This window comes from Struthio camelus, chromosome 5 (genome assembly GCF_040807025.1).
Source record: "Struthio camelus isolate bStrCam1 chromosome 5, bStrCam1.hap1, whole genome shotgun sequence".
Taxonomy (NCBI): Eukaryota; Metazoa; Chordata; class Aves; order Struthioniformes; family Struthionidae; genus Struthio; species Struthio camelus.
Genome location: NC_090946.1, coordinates 24,113,755 through 24,135,445, shown reverse-complemented (window position 1 = coordinate 24,135,445; position 21,691 = coordinate 24,113,755). Strand labels below are relative to the sequence as shown.

The window sequence follows — 21,691 nt, the reverse complement described above, 5'->3', positions numbered from 1 at the left end:
TTCAAAAGGTACTGTTAATGACTATTGATAAAGATAAAGAAGCATCAAAAACTTAGGAAATGCTAGAATGAAAGTTGCCTTAACTGTAATTCCCCTGCCTCATTTACTTCATGCCTTTCAAATCTATAAATAAAGACAGTTCTACAAACCTCATTCTATACACAGACCTTATTCTTCACCAAAGACGTAGGTGCTCAAGTCTTTAAAGATTTCATTGTGACTATATTTAAAGAGGGCAAAATCACATTCTGTTGGCAAATCTTGTACCATTGACTGATATTTTAGTGTTTGGTTTTTCAAATTTAGCAATATTTTTTTCACTATGGCTTTATATGTGTGTTGTCATATACGTTTCTGTATCTTTTAAAATCGATATAAATGACCATATGCTTCCTTTCTGCCCTGTAAGTATACAGACATTTACAATTTAAAACTGCGTTTTATATCCATTGTAGGATTTTCTAGATTTAGATTTTATATATATAAACATGGAAACTACTCTAACAATGAAAAGTTCTTTGCCTGTCCTACTAGATGTTTGCTTATAGTTGAGACAAACTTCTAGAGCACACAAAGGATGAAGTTAATCTTGATTTTAACATAATCTGTTAATGCCATGGTTTCTATTAAAACTTGACGGTAGAGGTTAGGCAAGATGCATCAGTGAGCACAGTGAAATAGAGGAAAAAAACCCATATACCTCACACTGTGTGTTCTGAGTTCAGACCTTGTTAGGAGACGTACTGGTTGTTAAAGTATTATTATTGTCTCATCCTCATGCAGATGCACAACTGGGACAAAGCATAAGCTTCCAGTTAGAGCTCCTGTTCAAAGATCTGCGTGTATTAGTATATAATAGTAGTACTATAACAATGAATACTTTGTAGAGTATAAGGATTTCTCTTGTTTCATGCCAGCTAGCCTTGCAAAGAGCTTCGTGCTCTGTCTCCTCTGGCCCATGTATATACAAATGTACCACAGTAGATTTGGGTAATAGAGGGAGTAGAGAAGCCTGAGTTCTCACCTCTGTAAAAGCAGAAGTGTAGCTGCTGTCTGAGATTGCTGTAATCTACCTGATTTAAATGAATCTTTACTACAGTCTTTTTAGTCCTAAAAATGGAGTTCAGTGACTTCTAGGCTGATGTTCCTAGGTCATTCAAAAGCTTTTGCTCTGTGGTATTCATGAGATTGCTATAAACAACCTGCATGTGTACTCAGCTACTTGGCCCTGTAAGCATGACAGTCACCTGAATTTTCGTCATTGACTGTTAGACAAGTAAAATGCTTTGATGCTTAGTGTCATTGTGAAGAATACTACTAAATGTTGCTTTGATACTGTTATAATACAATATAAGCTGTGTACTTGTATCACATAATAAAGTTCCTACTCTTTAACATTTTTTCCAAATATTACAGGGATATTTTTCTTAAATTTAACATCTTCATATTATTTTATAGGCATGTTTCCTATCCTCCTCTCCTCTGATTAGCAATGTGAACTTACTCAGGAATGTAATATGAGAATCATGAGGATAGAATTGTGGAGCTGCTTGGAGTGTATTTATTTATTTTAGTACAAATTTATATTTAAACAGAATCAAGAATCTTAAATCAGATGTCGTAGCCAAAATATATTTTATTTGCATTTGAGAGGAAGAAGGATTAATCTATATATTTTAATTTTATAGCACACACAGAATTCTGAGAATTCTGAGTCAGCTCTGGCACTTGGAGAAATGCTGAAAAGAGTTGTATTGTGCCTGATGGCTAATGGCTACATGACTGATAATGTCTGTCTATATTTCTATATAATTTCATTTCAATTTAAACTCTTGGTCAGTTGTTTATTGTAACAAGCCCTATGATTACATTAACTTCTCCACACAATATTAAATGAGTGAAACAAAGTTATTCGTTGATAACTTTTGTTTCAAAGAATTTAAACTTTTATTGTGAAATTTCTCTGCTGTAAAACATTGACCTGCTAAACTGTGAACAATTACTCGCTTCATTCCTTAAATGCCTAAATCAGTGCTTTTATAAGAGCTTTTATTACCTGTCTCATATTAAATAGTACTAAGTTCTTATTCTGAATTTATTATACTTGTGGCAAACTTTTAGTGGGCAAACCTTCTTCTTATTGCTTAAAAGCCGTAAGTGCAATTGGAAGCAAATACTATTTAAAGAAAAGCAAAGTGTTATTTATAGCAGTTGAACATACGTGGATTTGTGCCACGGACAGCAAACCTACTCTCTTAGAAAACTGAAAAATATTGAGACTCACACTTGATCTAAACCCATGGCAACTGAAGTAAAAAAATTTCTTATGGAACTTTGGGAAGTAGTTTAAAATAAAATTTAAACTCAAAATAATTAAATAAAATACAATGCTTAGTCTACATACCAGTGCCCAGAAGAAGCAATTAGGTTATGAGGAGTTACAAATTATTCTGTAAATTTTACAAGTTGATTGATGGGAGTCCCCTGCTGCTTCTGGGAAGTTTTTCTTATAGCTATAAATACCAACTCTGCTATTGTGTGTTCCACTTATCTCATGTTTTTCTTAAAAAAAAAAAAAAAAAAAAAAAAAAATTGCCACTTTTACAAGGTGCCTATACTCCCTCCCTTCTCCCATACATAATTTTATGAGAATCACTTTCTTCTAGCTTCTTGACTTACTGTAACCATCAGGGTGCTTATGTAACGTTTCAGCAGTTCAGGAGGTGACTATTTATGGATTTAAATATAGTAGAATGGGGTAAAAGTCATTTTTTGACTACATACAAGAAATCGACAGGTCTTTGTTCCAGATTGATGCATCTGCATTTAGGATATCTCAAAAGCAGCAGATTACTGCTCTTCAGCTGATTGGCATTATCATGATGGATTCCACACCAAAGTTCTTGCTTTTTTTTTTTTTTTGCATGGTTTTTTTTTTAAAGAGAGAATAAGCATGAATTGATATTCAATGCCACTTCCTTTTGTCACTTATGCTGCATTTTATTTAAATATTGTGGCTAGATTTTTTCAATTAATGGGGAAGAAAGTAGGACACCATATGACCATATAATTTTCTATGTTTTTGTATAGTGCATATACACTTAATAGTGCACTTCAAGCATTCGTTACACACTGGTCCTATTTGGAGGTTTGTGTGCCTAATTTGGCCCTTGCTAAACAAGATTCTTGTTTGTTCTTGCATGCGTTCAGTAAGTGATTTATGTGTATTTCAGGAGAAGAATAGGTTACTGTGGGAAAAATCCATTTCTGTGGGTACCATTCCAAAGTTTGCCTAGAATTTGCATGCTTATTGAATTTAGCCTGCGTGCATTAAACCTTTGTAAAGAAAACTGATAGTCCAGGTCTCCATCACTTCTTTTTAACAGTTTAAGTATGAGCCTCCAATTCACATTTGTTTTATCATAGAAAAGCTAATTCTCATTGAGTTCAATCTTTTTTTTTTCTTTTAGCTAAATTGAGAAATACATGTTATTTTCCATATAGAACATCAATATGCAGTGTTTTGAATTTCTGTTTAACTACATTTTTCTGTTTGTCACAAATCATTCAGGACACTACTGTTGAAGTGACAACACGCAGTAGACCTTCTGTTGTTCTTCCAGAGAATGCCGTTACGTCAGATGTAGAAATTGATAAAAATATGGTTAACAGGTACTACATAATACATTACCAATCTATGCATAGATTGTATAGTAGTTCCAGGAGCTGTGTTTCCAAGAATCTGCTTTGAAATGTATATCATAGTAAAATATTGCTGTATTTGTAACTAGATCATATTGTGTTTGCATTTTGATGGTGGTTTTTGTATGCGGGAAAGTGGGCTGATGGGAGTATAATTGATTTTAAAAGAGCGGAATTTTGTATATAGCTCTAATACTGCCATTCTAACTCAGTGTTCTTTAAATTTAAGCCTTCTAAACTTTCAGAATAGCATAATCTGAATTTGAAACTAATACAAAAATGTAAATTAAATTTTTACTGAATTTGGATTAAAAGGTATAACTTTGGAAATCCATTCTTCTGTTAGCAAATCATATGTGGCCTGGTGAGGAAAAAATTGCTTAGTCACATCCTTTTGTAGGCATATAATGATGTGTGTTTACAATTTTATGTCACTGCAGGGACAGCTGAGCCCATGCATGGCACGCATTAGGCAATGCATAAAACTCTCCTCCCTTCCAGTTTTTAACCTTTATCTGGACCTAGTCTATGGGTAACTGAAACAAAAACAAAACAAACAAACAAAAAAGCAAAACAAAAATGCAATTGTTTTCCTGGAGTGCAACTCTAATGCAAATTTTGTAGTTTAGTACCTAAATCCTAATGTTTGGTCTACTAATTTCCTGTATACTAATAGTACTGAGTTTAACCATGTAAATACTTCCACTGAAACAATAAGAACTTTAGCTGGTGTAGAGTTAGAAAATTAATGCCTGCAAGATAAATATAAGCAAACTGTTTTGTTCTTACAAACAATCTATTTGTATGATGCTTAAATTACTACAGTGTTTTTTAACTAAGGAAGTGTCTTTTTTTTGGGAAAAGATGCCCTTAAAGGGTATGACAAATTATATGATAAGGCTTATTTGTGAGACAAGTGAATTTCCAAAGGACGAAAATTATTGTATTAAGGTACTATAAACGTATTAAAAATGCATTGCAAGTTTTACTAATGGCTTTTGCAAGTATTGTATTTTTTATGCTTTGTATTTTATAGTTTTATGAACTGCTGAAAATGTTTCTTAACTTCTTTTGACAGATTTTAGTATATTATATATAAGTTAGAGTAAAACTGCCTTCTGGTCTTGTGCATGTTATCTTGGTATTGACTTAAAACACATCCTGTTTTAACTTGAGCTGCTACTGGTGAAGCTATTGTTACTGAGTATGGTTTCTTTACCTATAAAAATTGTAGGTAATCCAGTGCTGCCGGCTAATTTTTTTTGTTTCATAGGACAATATTCTCAAGTATTAGAATAACATTGTATTATTAGCCAGTATCTGTAAACATTTTTCTAAAGCCAATTCAGATATGCTCACTTTAAAAGAAGTGCTGAGTTGAAAGCATTGGAAATTGAATTACTAGGCTTTTTTCTATCTAAAAAAACAGATCTGACAAATGTAGGCTTTTCCTGATCTTTTCCTTCCTTCCTGTATCTGCTCTGATTGCTTTACAAGTTCTAGAGACTAGATTTAATTTCTGTGTTAAGTTTGTTTAGTTTTACTGTTTCAGTAAAGTTGCAAAATATACTTCTGTAGTGCTTGGGAACTTGGATAGGACAGCATTTCTGGATCTTGTGAAATAAAATAGTTATCAGTTGAAAATTTAAGCAGATGATGTTTCTAAGCTAGAGAGCTGGAAGAACAAAGTATGTAACCCTTAAATACTATAGTACAGTCACTTTCCAAGCAGATATTTGGATCCGTTCAGGAAGACAAGGCAAAAATACTACCTTAATATTAAGTATTTGGGAAAGAAAACTGTTGAATGGAAGCAGTGATCCTGCTTGAATTTGAATGCTTGCATTTTCGGTTGAATTAAGGTTATTTTCACTTTTCTGATAAAGCGTATCTTTTCATCTAAGATTTTTAATTTAGAGACCTGCCATTAGACTTAAAACATGGGAAAGACTAACCAGAAAGTATTAATCAAGGTCCATACTATAGTTTGCGCTGTGTTTTGAAATGTACTTTTCTAAACTTAGTGTTTAAAAGTCAAAATTATAACACAGCCCTTCAGAAGCAGCGTTATTTGCTGGATCACCATTTTATTCTCAGCAGCAATTTGAGACTTTCACCTGGTTTTGAATCAAGAAAGTTCCTCTGCTGCTATTGACAGTGATCTCTGTTGGAAAAGCGAGTGTCAATTCAGCACGCTAAGAAATTATTTCAATCATAAAACTTCGTTTAGGATGCACTAACATTTTAGGAACACTAAAGATTGTTTTTTGCAATGTACTGTATTTACATGACTTTTAAGTCATGAACTAAAGAAATGTAGTTCTGCTCAGAAATTTGGAAACAAAAGCCAAAACATCTTACATTTGAGAGCAGTTTCTGCAATTTGCTAGTTTTTTGTTTTTCAGTTGTTTGAGGAATTGTGCCAAACAAACATTTATATTGGCTCAATCCAGTCCCCAGCAAATGGGGATTAGTTTTAACTGGATCATATTTTAATGAAAGATACCTAGTTTGTGCATGAAAAGCTCACATCATAGGAGAGGGGAATTCTTGCTTAAGTAGTTACAAAATTATAAAATATTAATGAAAAAAGGAATTTGCCTTTTATATATAAAAGGCGGTGTGAACTTCTGTCTCCCTTACTTTAGAGTCCACAACCTCCTTTTTAATTTGGAGCAATGGTGAACTATTAAACTCTGTGTTTTCTGGGGGGAAAAAAAGAGTGAAGGGTAGGAGTTATTTTAGTTTTTAGATTACACTTTCCTAAAAACATTCCAACAGATTTTTGAAAGTTTTGTTTGTTTGTTTTTTGGATCAAGGACAAGTGTTTTCTCTTTTCATATTAAATCATGCATGGAGTTGTTTTCATTTTCTTTTGTAGCATGCTCCCATAATTTTTGTTCATTTCTCTCTCTAGGCCTCGTAGTCCTCATCGGAGACATTCTAACCGTACCACTAGGAATCCGTCTAGTTCATTGACTTCTGTTGGTAAGAAGTGATTATTCATTTGAACTGGGATGTCTTCTTGGAAAAAAATGTGACACACAGTAAAGATCTGAATATAGGGTCTGATTATATTCACAACAGCTTCCCTCCTGTACGTACTGTCTGTAATGCGTGCGCAGGAAATACTGCTAGCATGATGAATTGTGGTCATGAGTTTACAATCATAAGTGGATTGCATGGTAGATACAGATACAGCATAACATGTATTTTTAATTTCATAAAGTGGTTAGCTTAATTTTTTTTAGAAGAAAGTAAGTTATACCATCTTAAAATTCTTGTAGGCAAAAAACTGTTTAGAAATACTAGTTTTTGATTATTTGTGAGCAACTGGAATTTTTTAATGGAGAGCATAACAGGTGCTGAAGTGTCAAATTGTTGAGTTTGGCTATCATATTATCAGATTAAACACTCAATGAAAGCAAACTATCCAAAGGGAAAATTGTCTTCGTTTCTTCACTTTTCTAATAAGTCTCTTACTACAAAACTAGTTCTATTAGTTTACCTGCAGCTACCGATAGAGCAAGTTTTTATTCAAGGGGACTAATGATGTGGTGCAGATTTGTGAGTACTGCAAGCCGTGACAAATGCTCTCAAGTCCTGTTGAAGTCAGTGGCAAGCTCCCATCAGTTCTCAATCTTGGTATGTTTGCATCTGGATTGTTACTTGTCTCCATTAATGTATATCCTATGAAATACAAGTTGAGGAGGAGATTGTATATTTATAGTATTGCATGTAAGGGATGGAGGAATAAGCAGATGAGAGCTCCTACTGAAAGGGAAAAGCAAACAAAGTTTTAGAAAATGAGAAAAAAGCAACAACAAAGATTGCAATTTATAGAGAAATATGTTATATTGCTGAAATATGCAAATATTTTAATAACCAGGATTCTACTTTGTTTTAAATTTCTACAGATTATTTCAAAATAGTGAGAAAGTACATTTTAATTTGAAAACATCTATGAATGTATTTAAGCAATTTGATATTTTTTAAATTCATATGGAGTTTTCCAAAATCATATGTATAATGCGCAGAGAGATTCAAAACTGGATACGAACTGCAATTTGTGGGAAAAAAATCCTGAACTTTTGTGGTATTGATTTTAAACTGTAGCTAGCCTAATGATTTAAGTGGTTCATGGATATATTGTATACAAAACAATGTATCTTGACTGGATAGCTTAAAAAGTTAGTTGGAAAGTTGGGCTCAGAGGGTCGTGACTCATTGGTCATACTCAGAGGCCATTAAAAGTGGGATTTTTTTGAAAGAAACAAACCCAGATGTCGTTCTCTTGAAGAGAGAGCTTTGCTTTAAGTCTGCCTTGTATTCCTGCTGCTGTGGCTGGCCTTTGGCTGTGTGTCTTGGAACCTACTCAAGAAAATGAGTCCTACTTAACATCTTTATCAATGACCTGAAAGAGGATAGAGTGCACTCTCATCAAGTTTGCAGATGAAACCAAACTGGGGGGACTAATTAATATACTTGAGGGCAGATCTGCAATTTTGAGCGACCTAGACAGGCAGGAGGAATGAACCAACAGGAACCTTAAGAAATTCAGCAAGAACAAGTTCAAAGTCCTGCATCTGGGAAGGAATAACCCCATGCAGTGGTGCAGGTTGGGGGATGACTGGCCACAGAGCTTCTCAGCTGAAAAAGACTTGGAGATCTTGGTAGGACAGCAAGTTGAACATGTACCAGCAGTGTGCCTTGGCAGCAGAGAAGGCTAACAGTGCCCTGGGCTGTATTAACAGAAGTGTAGCCAGTGTATCAAGGGAAGTGATTATCCCCCGTTACTCAGCACTCATTAAACTAAATCCGGAATACCGCATCCAGTTTTGGACCCACTCCAGTAGAAGAAAGGTGTTGATAAACTGGAGTGAGTTCAGCGGAGAGCCACAAGATTGATCAGGGAGCTGAAGCACTTGCCTATGAGTAAAGGCTGAAGGAACTGGGCTTGTTTAGTCTAGGGAGGAGATGGCTTTAGGAGGAACCTAATACAGCCTTTCAGTATCCATGAGGAGGTTATTAAGAAGAACAAGCCAGGCTCTTTACCCAGATGCACGGCAAGAGGACGAGAAGCAATGGACATAAGTTGAAACGAGAGGTTCCAACTGGATATAGGGAAGAACTTTTTCACCATAAGGAGAACCAAGCACTGGAACAGACTGCTCAGCTAGGTTGTGCAGTCTCCATCCTTAGAGGTTTTCGAGACCAGCTTGATAAAGCCCTGCGCTGTGATCTCACAACTGATCCTGCTTTGAGCAGATTGGACTAGGTGACCTTCCGAAGTTCTTTCCAAGATGGATTATGCTACAATTCTAAGATGTTGCTTTTCTTAGTTGGTCTCTTTCTAGTTTAACGTGTTATAAAGTGTCTTCTGTTGGAGGTCTGACTTACCTGAGGGAAATGTAAATTCATGGACATGGACAAGATCACGAACTTCTAGACCTCACATAAATTGCAAGTGATTCTTTGAACACTTGTTATTTGTAAGCAGGAGCTGAGATTGGACACAGTGGAGAAACTAAAGGGAATATATGAGAAAAGAGAAAATGGCAGTAAAGGGGAAGGGAAGGTAAAGGAGAGTGTTGAAGTGGTAGAGGGCAAATGGAAAAGGCAAAGATGTTGAGAAAGGTCAAGAAAGTCCAGGAGGAGTATTATGATGACCTAGAAATTATTGGGCTATGCAGCTCTCCTTTGGTGGCCCATGGAAGATGCCGTGGGAGGGCCTTTTCTCAAACCTTCGACACAGAAGCTTAGTGTAAAACAAAATAGATATTTAATTTAAAATAGGCAGCTTTAAGTCTCCTATTTGTGAGTACACTTTTGACAACCTTGAAATTGAACTGAATTTATGGAAATTAAAAAAAAAGAAAAGAAAACTTGCATTTTTGCTGCTTGGCTGTGTCCTTAGCTTTTCTAAAGATTGCTTATTCTGCTTTGGCATTTGTTTTGTCTATTACCTGATTACTTCCCTCCTTCTCCACCAAACTATTCTTCAGGGAGTTGTTCTTGGTGCAAAACAGTTATAAATTCCCTATTCCCTAATAGGAGGATAGAGCTGGGGAGAGACACAATTCACAATCAATATTTCTTAGAGCACTTTTTATTCACTAAGCTGTTACTATTAATAGAATCAAGCTGTTGTTATTAATTGCAGATAACTGTTCACACAACACAGTCACTTACTTATTCATACAGTTCATTCACACAGTCATAAATTCACTCGTAGCCACCCATGTGGGAAACCAACACCAAGTCTATCCTCAGGAGTGGAAGGTCATTCTGATGTGCCAGTAGCTTCTAGACAGGTGTTTGGAAAGTCCCTCAGTCCTTTGTTTCATCAAGTGCATATATAATGGTGCAGTTTTCATCTGCATGCAAATATATATGTATATATGTGTGTATATGTTTTAAAACACATTTATGTATGTGTTGCATAGCATGTTGTTGATGCTAGTGTATGTGACCTTGTACAGACTGAGCAGACTCTTGGTGATCTGAGTTTATCAGTTCTTGCAGATCCAATAGTGTTACTAGTCTCTAGAGTTTATCAGCCCATGGAAAATTTACATTCTGACAAGGTAGTGTGTGAACTTTTCCTTTCCTTGGCCTGTTGTCTTTAGGTAACTCTTTCCTTACAAACCTGTAGGTATCTATAGAACCCACTCACACAAACTTGCACGGAAAGAGCCTTTCTGACAACAGGCTGTATAGAAATTGTAGAAATTGGTGCTTGAAATTTTTAGTGTTTTCAATCAATTTGAAAACCAAGGATTAGTGGATCTTTTCTTCAACTAATTAAAAATTGTCCAGGAAACAAAGCACTAATCCAAAGGTCTTGGTGCGGGCAGGCCTTTCAGTTTGTGGTCCATGGATTCTCCTGGATTACATCTAACATACCAGCATAAGTGGACCTGAGGAAAAAGAACTTTATTTTTGTTTTTTAGGAATCTCTAACACTGTTTTTTAGCAATGGGATTTGCAATTCCATTGGAAAATTCTTGCGGGTCCACAGAACGGTAGAGATTGATAACCCGGTATTTTGAAGCCGCCTAATAATTCTCAGGCTTTGGCTATTCAGCTTCTGCTGCCTGCATCCTTGCCAGATGCAGCTTTAATATTGTTTCTGCGTTGGTGGAAAAAGCCCTTCTATCTATATGGAACGAAATCTCTGTACTTCAAACTCTGCACCTTACTCTATAGGTGATTTGATGGATGTTTATGTTTGCATGAATCTTTGCCAGGTGACTTGGTGGGACTTCAACCTTGAAAAACTAGACATACAAAATTCATGAAAAATTGGGTCTACAAAAGAAATGCCATCATTACTAGCTGAGATGGATCTAATGCAACTTTCATTGTGGTAAATTAGAAAAAAAATGATTTATGGGGATACATCAGGAAAAGCTAATTTCATGTATGAGATCATCTTTATTCCTAATGACTTAATCTCAGTTGGTTACCTGTGTCTTCAAGGACCTACTCTAAACTTGAGAAGATAACAACATTATAAGATGAGTAGGTGTGAACATTTAATTATTGCAAGCTCAAAGCTGAATTTATAGATACGGTCTGTACTTGCTTTTACTCTGAAATGCCACACCTATCTGCATATGTGATGTATAGCTCTAATTCTGATGTTTTGTTACTCAGACAATGCTGGTCATGTGATTGATCTGGTAAATGATCAGCTGCCGGATGTCAAAATATCTGAGGAAGACAAAAAGAAGAATCTTGAATTACTAGAAGAAGCAAAGAAAGTGAGCGAGCGGTTTCTGATGCGCAGAGGCAGAAAGTCAAGAAGCAGCCTTCCTGAGTCACCCACAGGTAGGTGCAGGTTCTGAAAACAGATTTATATTCTACTTTGAAGATCTGCAAATGCACAATGTTCACTGTAATGCATACATTGCTAATGTATGCATACGCTTCATTGATGTGAAAGTCAGAATCACTCTGACTCTCTTCACAGTTCAGTATAAAACAGAAATGAACAATCTCTTTATGCAGATGTAATGGGGAAACACTAAAGTTTTCAGGTGCCTGGATGACACGCTGCAAACACTGCAACAGGAGTGCGTGAAGTATTTTTATTAGCTTCTAAAAAACTGGTCAAAATTTTGTTTATGATGATTTTCTACATAAAGTATATTTTATACATAAAAATGAAATGTTAATGGCAAAATATTGATACTGCCAAAAAACATTCTCCCCAGTGGACGTAGTTGCACAGATTTTTATTCTGAATATAGTCAGACAAGATTGGCTTTAAAAAACTGAATAAATTTTTTTGTTCTAGAGCGTCAAATGAAGTTACTATTTTTCTTCCTCATCTGAAGCATTTGAAAACCAGGACAAAATGACACTTTATCTTAAGATAAGGCTTTTATTTAGTTTTGAAATGCCACTTCAAAACAAAATTCCGTCTTAAGCCTTTATACATTTTTAAATTATATTTTCCTTTTTTTTCTAAGCACATCGTGAATCATTCTTTTGTGTCCTTTCCTCCCCTTTGGATGGGCAGTGCATACACCCTGAGCAAACTGAGGGGAATGAGTTTTGTGTATCAGTAGAGTTGTATTAGTTTATGCCAGATATATGAGATTGTTAAAACCTATTCCAAGTTCCTCATGGACAATTTGGCAATTAAAATTGCTTATCGGACTGTGGACAAATATATGACTATTTGACTATGAGATTAATGCTTTAGCTGAATTTTTAAATTTCAGAAACCACAAGCCTAGGAAATAAAATTACCTTTTTTGTTTTGTCTTTGTTTTAATGAAGCAGTTTCCCCTACGCTTAGTCCTAAAGTTTCACCAGTAGCATCTCGGAGCAACTCTCTCACGCTTCCGGTTCCATCAGGTAAAATGATCTATACAGGCTCAAACTGAGACTTTTTAAAAAAACTCACCAAAAATGCATTTTTAATATCTCTTGAGAAGAAGTCAGAACCTATAAATTCAGAAGCGTCTCCTCTTGAATATGACAAAGCCCATGAATGCCAACATTATATATCTTTTAAATATGTTTGGGTATTGTATTTTTATTCCTATGATGCCGCTACGTTACGTGGTCCGTATTTTTGTCCTTTTCAATAACTGAAGCTTTAATGATCATTCACTTACGATACTTTAAATTTTATTTTTCTCTTTTAACTAATTGTGCATTTAAATTTTGACTTTCATATATTATACGTATGCATGCATGTGTTTGCTATTGCTGTAGTCAAATTTTTGGCAAAAAGATCAGGATATGCCCTAATCGTACATCTGTCTTTCTAGGGTCTGATGTGTGTACAACCACTAGTGCTGAGTTAGTATCTCCAGGGCAGGTAAGAAAGAGCTGAGTACTCTGCACAGTATCCTGATTATTAACAGTACCCTATTACACCGTCCTGTTCATCCCTAAGGAAAGCAGGATGTTTTCGTTATCATTTTGCATACTAAGATAGAATTATTGACGTGTTTTTTCTGCAAAGTGAGAGATTACTAAATGTTAACTCTGGAGACCAAAATCCGTATGAGGTAGTGAGTGCTGAAGAATCCTAGAGAAGCGTGAAGTATAGAAAATGGGAAAGATCCAGTACAAAGCCAGTCTATGGGAAAAAAAATCCTGACAATTCTTCATAAATAACAGTCACAAGCATGTAAAATGTATGAAGAGATTCAAAAATCATTCATTAATATCTTTATGTAAGATTTGCAGCATAGAGGTGGAAGGAAATCTTGTAAGACAAATAAGTTTTTTTCCTCCCTTTTTTGCTAGAATAACAGAATTGTGAAAGAGGATGACAAGCAAGTTACAGAGGTAAGCATTTTATTTTAAGCATTGCATGAAATCTGCCTGTTTTGCTTAGCACAAATAAGACTATTTAGATGACTAAAAAGATTAAAAGACTGTTCACTAAGTGAAAAGATAAAGGATAATAAACTAAGAAGTCATGAAGCACCTGCGAAGGTAATGGAGGAAAAAGGGTTACAGCCATCCTTTGCATCCTATCATGAATACGTTTTTATTACTGTCCTATCAAAATAAATATATGAAGTATCTTGAGAAGTAAAGTAAAAATGTCTACTATAGGCACTTTGGTGCATTCTAGTGTCCTAGACCTTTATCCTCTTCCAGACTCATCCGGTTCAGTGGAAGAAGTTACTGTACCTATCTGCCCATCAGCAGCAGTGTTCTGCACTACTAATGGGATGTTACTGCCCCACACACTTATTATCGGAGCAGTTTATGTGAATGCTTCCTAATTTGCTATAGGCAACATCAGACAGTAGCTCAGATGGCCCTTTAAAGAGATTTTGCCATGAGTGGATTAGGCAAGACTTAAAAACCCTAAATCTAGCAGCAGAATTTGGGAGCAGTAACTACAAAGGAGAGGAGTAGCAACATATTCAGGACAGAGCCCACAGACAGATTGGGTATTTGTCTATTGCCTTAAATTGCTGACAGAGGTGCTTTTAGCCAAAACACAGACTCTGTACCAAAGTGGCCAAGGCTGGACACGTTCTTTTGCCAGTTCTGCTGTGGAGATTGCAGCCAAATTATAACCTGTGCAAATGTACACAGAGTAAGATTTAAATAATTAGTAAATTGTAATTAATAAATTGTAAGTAATAAATTGTAATTTAATTGGAACAACTCCTTCAAACATTTCAGAGCACTGAAGATAAGATATGGATTGATCAGAATATTGAAGTACATATTAATGACTCTTTTCAGTAGTATTCAATTTTACAGAATTGAAAATACCAGGAGAAAGGCAATAGAAAGGGACATAGACACATGAGGAACATGGAGAGAAAACTACAATATGTGTACAAGCCCATAATTTTTTCCCCTGGGAAGTAAGAGACTAATAGAAAACTCATACTCAATCAGAGGAAGAGATCTGGAATGCTACAATGCTAAAAGATAGAGGGTTAAAGTGATGTACTTGGGGAAACCTTAGATTGAGATGATGAGTAACTTGGCTGTGTGAGATTGCTGTAATGGACTCTGGAGTGGGAGGAGGTGATTTCAAAGATAAAAAGAAGGGATTCCTTCAAGTGCCATTTAAAAATTATTTCTCTTGTCAACAGCACACAGTTTAAAAGCAAATGACACTGAAAAGGAAGATGGCTCTTTAAAATGAAAATCCATCTTTGGGCAGGGAAAAAGAGAGAAATTAACACTTGTTTCTCTGTTTTCTGTGTATCACTTTGTTTTCAGAATGCTGCAAAAGGATTAATTGATCGAAGGCAGAATGATCAAAGAAAGATTTCTCAGGGAAGGTTGGTTCCTCGTTCTGCTGGTTTTGAAAACGCCAAAGAGAAACTCTCCGAGCAAAAAGAAAACTTTGATCCACGTCAGCATATGGATACGTTACCTAAATCCTCCACTGCAGGTAGTGATGGTGGCAGAATGTCTGTTAACACTTGCGTGAACGTGTGTGAAAATGAACTTGGAAAACTATTCCTCAAGAAAGCAAAAGAAAAGGATGTTCCTTTAAGAACCCACCTACCAGGACCAGGAATAGGAAATATAGACCAAAAGCTAAAAATTCCTATTCCAGAAATGAGGGACCATAAAGTTGAGTGTAAACCAGAGTTTAAAGTGTGTGGGCTGCGTCCTCCTCTGCTGCGAGCTGTGTCATGGGATAGCTTGGAGCCTGGACAGAAAGATAAAACACCTTTTAAATTGCCATCTGAGGAAGATAGAAGCTTTGCCATTGCCAATAAATCCAGCAATCAGTTAAAAGCGTCAGCATTCAAAGACCTCCAAATCCAAGTTCAACCAGTGCGAATGCAGAAACTGACAAAGCTCAGAGAGGTGAGTCCTAGTATGTAGCTAGGTTCTAGTAGTCCTAGCTGTATCCTGTTTTAAAAATAGTTTTATACCTTACTACTTTCAACTTGCATATCTTTTTTTTTATCATTATGAGAAATGCATGCTAACATAATGGGAAACAGCCTCAGCAAGATCAACGTAGTACTGTATCATGTATTTCCCTTTGCAATTTTAGTAAATTGTAACCTGTTCCATGGAATTACTCTGTTTCTTAGTTCTGTTCAAAAAGTTTTGTCTCTTCAAATATGCATCAACTGTGCTCTTGCACATGCAGCTTTTGGCCCCTAGAAAAAACCTATAATACTGCTGTCAAAGACTAATTGCTTTCCTTGTAGCAGAAGGGTGAGCATAAAACACAATATATCTCATTTTTGGGTAGTGTACATGACCTATAAACAGGAAGGAGTTGATTAACGGTCATGTCATTTGTAAAACATACTGGGGAGTAAAATGATCTATTTTGGTTTCTGAAGAGAATTTTAGATCTCAAAAATCTTTCCTTCCTGAGGATGTAACAACAAACATTTTAAAAGGGGCACTTATGTTCTTGCACTTCCTTTTCTTCCTGGTGCTATGCTTTTACTCCTCCTTCAGAATTGTCCTCAGATCCAGAGGCCCTTATATTGTACTGATTAATTGACTGACTCCTGTATGAGTGGACTGAGACCTGCATGTAAACAGAAAATGTTAACTGAAGTTAGAAGACCGTTTCTATACTTTTGTTTAAGGGCTTACCAGCCCCTGCATATCATATACTATTTGTAAATGTTCTTTGGATTTAGAAATTACTTTTGCTTGGTTCAGATAACTGGTTTTGAATCTTGTGTACCTCCTAGCATTCTCCCTTTCAAGGGCAGTAGTACTGTTGTTCAAGAATACTGGCCTTTGAAATAAAGCTAATTCGCAAGATCTCAGGGAGTGGGGAATTGTTTTGATTTTATTTTTTTTATTTTTTTTATTTTTGCTTACCGCACATGCTCAGAAAATGTCTCAATGTGCCTAGTGTTTTAGAACTGGTGGCTCTGAGAGCAAGAGCAGTTAGAGGACTGGCAGACTTAACAGTTCCTAATTCTAAACCAATGAAAGTTTGTCAACTTCATGAAGAGTAGACCTGGACAACAAAATCTAAAAATTAATCTGTTGTTAAATAATTGTCTAAGTGATTGGTGAAATTAGGAATTAAACCGTAAGAATTAGGAATGGTATGAAATGATAACCCGCCAATGTAAAGAAACTAACGTGTATGTATAGCAAAAAGGACCTTTAAAGAAAACTAGTAGTAGCTCTTGTCCATAACAGCATAAGAACATTATTTTCTTAAACTTCCAGTAGTTAAAATTGTAAGATGAACACAGTGCTGACGTATGCAAGAACCTCAATTTCTACACTCACGTGATTTCATTCCCATCATATTGCTTGGTAATGACCACTTAGTTATTCATCTTCTCCTGTTTACATATTCTATAGATTCTGAGTATGTATCTACTGGAAATTTTCTTTATACAGACCCTTGAGCCATATAGTTTTGAATGTCCTAGAAGTTGTTAAACACAAACAGTAGTTAGAATTTGAAGACGAACACGAGATACGATTCAAGTTAGGTGAGATTTGAACTCTGAGTCTAGAAGGAATTGTCTGCTTCTAACAAAAATAGGTGTTTATGAATTTTAAATATTTGAGAATATGAAAGTAGAAAATGAGAACACAGGAGAAAGAGAAATTAGAGAAGAAAGTTTAATCCTCAGGAGTATGTTCTTCCTGCCTATGGAGAATAGTGAGAGTAGAGTAACAGTAAAGTATTAACTTGCAGCTACAGCATACCGAGCTTGGGTGTGAGTAAATCCTACTGAGAAGGTCAGCAAAGTGGCAGTCTCATGTATCTCCTTTTTTGAATTCTCCCTCTCTCATTTCTGGAGTACTTGCTCATTGCTGTAGCTATATCCAAAATTGCTTTTTCATCCACTTTCGTTTACTAAAACTCAATTTTTACATATGAATAATCGGCATGTGTTGCACATCGCTGTTTGCCTGGCCATGAATTTTGCTAAATAAAGTATGTACAAAATGAAAAATACGTAGTGTTTAGGAGTATACATTGTGTGTGAACGTGTGTGTGTGTGTATATATAATATATGTATAATGTAATATAATATCTGACTACAATTTAATATGAATTTCTCAATTATGTGTATTAACTAAAGTGAATGTTAGTGTTCTTACTAAATTAAATTGAGACTGCGAGGATACTTAAGTTGAGATTTCTAGTTCTAGTATATTTAGAAATGTTACTCTTTTTCTCAACAGGAACATATTTTGATGAGAAATCAAAACTTAGTTGGACTTAAGCTTCCTGAACTTAGTGAAGCAGCTGAACAGGAAAAAGGTGCAGTATCATAAAAGCTGGAAGGAATGTTTGTTATACAGTTTTTTCTTGTAATTAACTGATACAGAAAATAAAAAACAAAAAATGTGTTTTTCCTCAATTATAATACTACCTATAATGAGACAATCATGGGAGGTAGTGGTAAATTATGACTGAGAGAGCCTAGTGGATCTGAGTTCCTTGGTGAGCTGAGCCAAGCGGATACTGTAGGTATTACTACAACCAAATGCAAAGATGTGTATCTGGAACAGAGTCTCTATTATACTTACCAGATGGAGGACGATGTTGAGCATTAGTGATGTTCTGGAAAAAAAAGTTTCAGCAGTGATGCATTGAATGGATGTGAACTCGGCAAGATACTGTGGCCACAAGGGTGAATTTGATCCTTGAAAATATAAATGAGATGGAATGTTGTATTCATGTTTCTTTATCTTACTGTATGTATGGCAAATACTCCAACAGCATCTTCACTTCTGGTCCACAGTTCTGAGTGTGTGGCTGGATTAGAGTAAAGCTAGAGAAGAGACATAAGTGTGACTGAAGGTTTGGAAAAACATGCTTCATAATAAGACTTTTTTTTAGTTCAATCTTTATGCATTTATTTATTTTTTAAAAGCAAAGGATTAAAGTTCTATATAATTAAGGAAACAGAAAGCAATGTACAGAAGTTTCCAATCTAACAGAAGCAAATATGATATGGTAACTAGAGGCTGCGTCTAAAAAGAGGCAGCCTCCTGGGGCCTGAAGGATGCAGATCTCCGATCTGAAGCAGTTGAGTTGTATGAGCAGAGTTTCAAACCCCTTTCTCCTCTCCTCTTCGGTGAAGTAAGTTCTTTACAAATGATAGCAATCTGTCTCAAACTGGTGGTGTTTTTTGGTTTTATTATTGATTACCCTAGTGCTGCAAAGGTGAACAATGCATCCTCTGATACATCAGCCTGGAAGCATCCCCTTTGCCCTGTGCAGTCCCCTAACAGGGAGCAGCAGTGGAAGGATATAATGTGAGAGGTGCAATGCTTTGTACACTTTAGGACTGTTTCATAAGATCTTAAAGTTTCTGTTACCCAGGGAGATAGTAGAGATATTGCGGCTCATATTATCTCTGAAGAAAAATTTCTTCTTCAGCCAGTATAAAACAAGATTAAGAGACACTTCTTGTCCTATTCCTGTATTTAGTGATTTTTATCTTTGAATTCTTAGATGTTAGCAAAGTGACAAGAATAATACTAATACATCATTTCCCAGAATTTTTTCAGTGGACTTTGTTTGAGAGTGCAAAGCAATTGCCATTTTACGAGTCTGTTATATAATTTTGACAGATTTTAAGCCTGTGAGAGAAAAACATTATCAAATGCTAAGTATTATCTTATTCAACTTTTCAGCCAAGGTTTCATTAAGTGAACCTTTTAAAGTCAGCTACTTATTTAAATGTTAACCAGGGAGTTAAAGGTCAACTCCATGTCCTCAATGGGAAAAACAAGTGGGGAGTCAAATCCTTTGTTCATTTGTTAGGGAGCCTTACTTCCTTACATTGTCATAATAGCCACCTAGTGCTTTTTAACTAAAGTAATAATTTGCGTAAACAATAGGAAGGAGCCAGCTACTTCGTTATTGCTATGTTATGAATCAAATATACTGGCTCCATCATGTTTTATTATCAATGCCAAGTTATTGTGATCATCTTAGTAAACACTACTTTGCAATCATAGAAGTTTAGATTAGTGGGATACATTAGACAGGAGACGCAGCATTGTTAGGCAGGCTTTTTATGAGGACATACATGATGGTGCTCAAGTAAGTGCTGGAATTTTTAAATATTAAGGAGATCCGCAGAACTAGGATGTAGATAGAATCTACCTTTCTCTTCTGCCTTTCACGTTAATGTTCTCCACGTTTAAAGAATCTGAGCTTTTTCACATTCTATTTGTTTTCCAAGTCTAAGAATCTGTCTGTTAGGCTAAATGAACATGCGAGCTTTACAAAGATATGTTTCCAAGTTTGGATTTTGAACTGCGAGTCCTGACTTTCCAATAGGAGAATCACAGAATGGTTTAGGTTGGAAGGGACCTCTGGAGATCATCTAGTCCAAACTCCCTGCTCAAGTAGGGTCCTCGAGAGCATGTTTCCCAGGATCCCATCCAGACGGGTTTTGAATATCTCCAGCGAAGGAGACTCCACCACCTCTCTGGGCAACCTGTTCCAGTGCTCTGTCACCCTCCCAGTGAAGAGGTTTTTCCTTAGGTTTAGATGGAACTTCCTTTGGCAAGGTAAAGGAGGAGATAAGGGAATTATTATATATGAAATTAAATGAAATTCAAGAAGTTAAATAACATGAAATTAAAAGAAAGCATACTACAATAACTTAGAACCATGGCTTGGTCCTTATGAAAGTGGTAGAAGTAGAAAACACAATAATAATCTTTAAGTCCTGTTTCAATGAAAATGCAGTGCAAATACATACATGCCATAGATCTGTCATAAATGGTGCACAAAATCTGTATTATAGTATATTATATCAGGAATCTTCTTGGCAGATGACTTTTAAATCTGTAGAAAATGACAGTAATCTATTACCAAATAGAAGTTAAATTATTCCAAAAATTATGTAACTTCACTGATAAAGCAAAAATGCAGAATGTGAGGTTAGATGTTCCAGTAAAGTATTTGGGTTCAGTTTGAATTCTCAGAAAAATACTAATACAATGATTATCTTCCAGTGTATTGGAGACTGTCAGACAAGGTATTACCTCATTCTTTCTACATAAAGAACGATGACAATTGGAATGGTTACTCTTGTTGTCACTGCGCAAAAGAAAGACAGGAGATCTTTACTTCAGCAGTAAAGAAGAGATGAGTGATGTATCACCATATGCAGAAAAGGAAGTAACATTTTGCACTAGGGGGTGGGGGACTTTTTGTTGTTGCTTCACTTCTGCTTCCAGGGGATTTGGGGTGAAATTCCCATTGGCTTCCAAAAGGATAGAGTTAGGTTAATAAGTCCCATTTGGCTGTGAGATGCTAACTTTATTATTAATGCATAGCTTTTCAAATGACGCAATGATAAGGATTTTTTTTCTCTGAAAATATCTTTAGGCCCTTCACCTCTCCCCTCCCCCACTGAAGAGGACGAGACAAAGAATAGCTCAGATGTCATGCCCAGCATTCCTGATGTGTTGCTACGAAAACTGCGAGTGCACAAATCTCTTCCAGGAAGGTAAAACCTCATCAGAGGTAGCAAGACAGCATCTGGTGAAAGCGCACTAGTGGTCTCCAGTGAACTCCCATTCTGGAATTCCATTCATGTCAGATTCATATAAGTAGAGAAATTGCTGCATCTTAGAAAGTACAATGCAGATTTTCTGAAAAGTTTGGGGAATGCACTAACTTCCAGTAACTGAGCACCTTTAGAAAAATTTCTAAGTTCTACATAAAAAGTCTTAAACCTAGCTTGCATACTACAAGTACGTTTTTGTACAGATTTTCCACTGGTCTGACTACTCCTAATTTTCAGGACTGCTGTCACTGAAATAACTCATGTTGAAAATGTTAGTATTTCTTCCCTCACCTCCAAAGCAAACAGGCCAGATAATGCCTTCCTATCGTAACGTTTGGGAATGTGAGGATTCTGCAGTTTTTTCTGCAAGTTTCCCCATGATGATTTTTCAGTGAAATGGCATTGATTATAGTATTTTAAAAAAAAAAAAAGTTGAAGGACTCACAGATTGCCTGATCTTGGGATGTGCAATCAGATAGTTATCAACAGAGATT

The 21,691-nt window shown here is 35.8% G+C and overlaps 1 protein-coding gene across 20 annotated transcripts in view; it reads left to right on the top strand.

The window, feature by feature from the left end:
* The window catches only part of IRAG1 (inositol 1,4,5-triphosphate receptor associated 1), a 122,870-nt gene that overhangs the window by 80,056 nt on the left and 21,123 nt on the right, over positions 1-21,691 (top strand). For 17 of the 20 annotated variants that reach the window (XM_009680217.2, XM_009680218.2, XM_068945093.1 and 14 more), the window contains 9 exons: positions 3,572-3,672; positions 6,620-6,690; positions 11,362-11,535; positions 12,493-12,570; positions 12,990-13,039; positions 13,474-13,515; positions 14,923-15,522; positions 17,845-17,923; positions 21,017-21,137. In XM_009680217.2, coding sequence (XP_009678512.2) covers positions 3,572-3,672; positions 6,620-6,690; positions 11,362-11,535; positions 12,493-12,570; positions 12,990-13,039; positions 13,474-13,515; positions 14,923-15,522; positions 17,845-17,923; positions 21,017-21,137 — 1,316 coding nt within the window. Of the gene's footprint in view, positions 1-3,571; positions 3,673-6,619; positions 6,691-7,205; positions 7,348-11,361; positions 11,536-12,492; positions 12,571-12,989; positions 13,040-13,473; positions 13,516-14,922; positions 15,523-17,844; positions 17,924-21,016; positions 21,138-21,691 lie in introns of those variants that run through there. The other 3 variants (XM_009680222.2, XM_009680215.2, XM_009680223.2) reach the window with 3 other exon arrangements.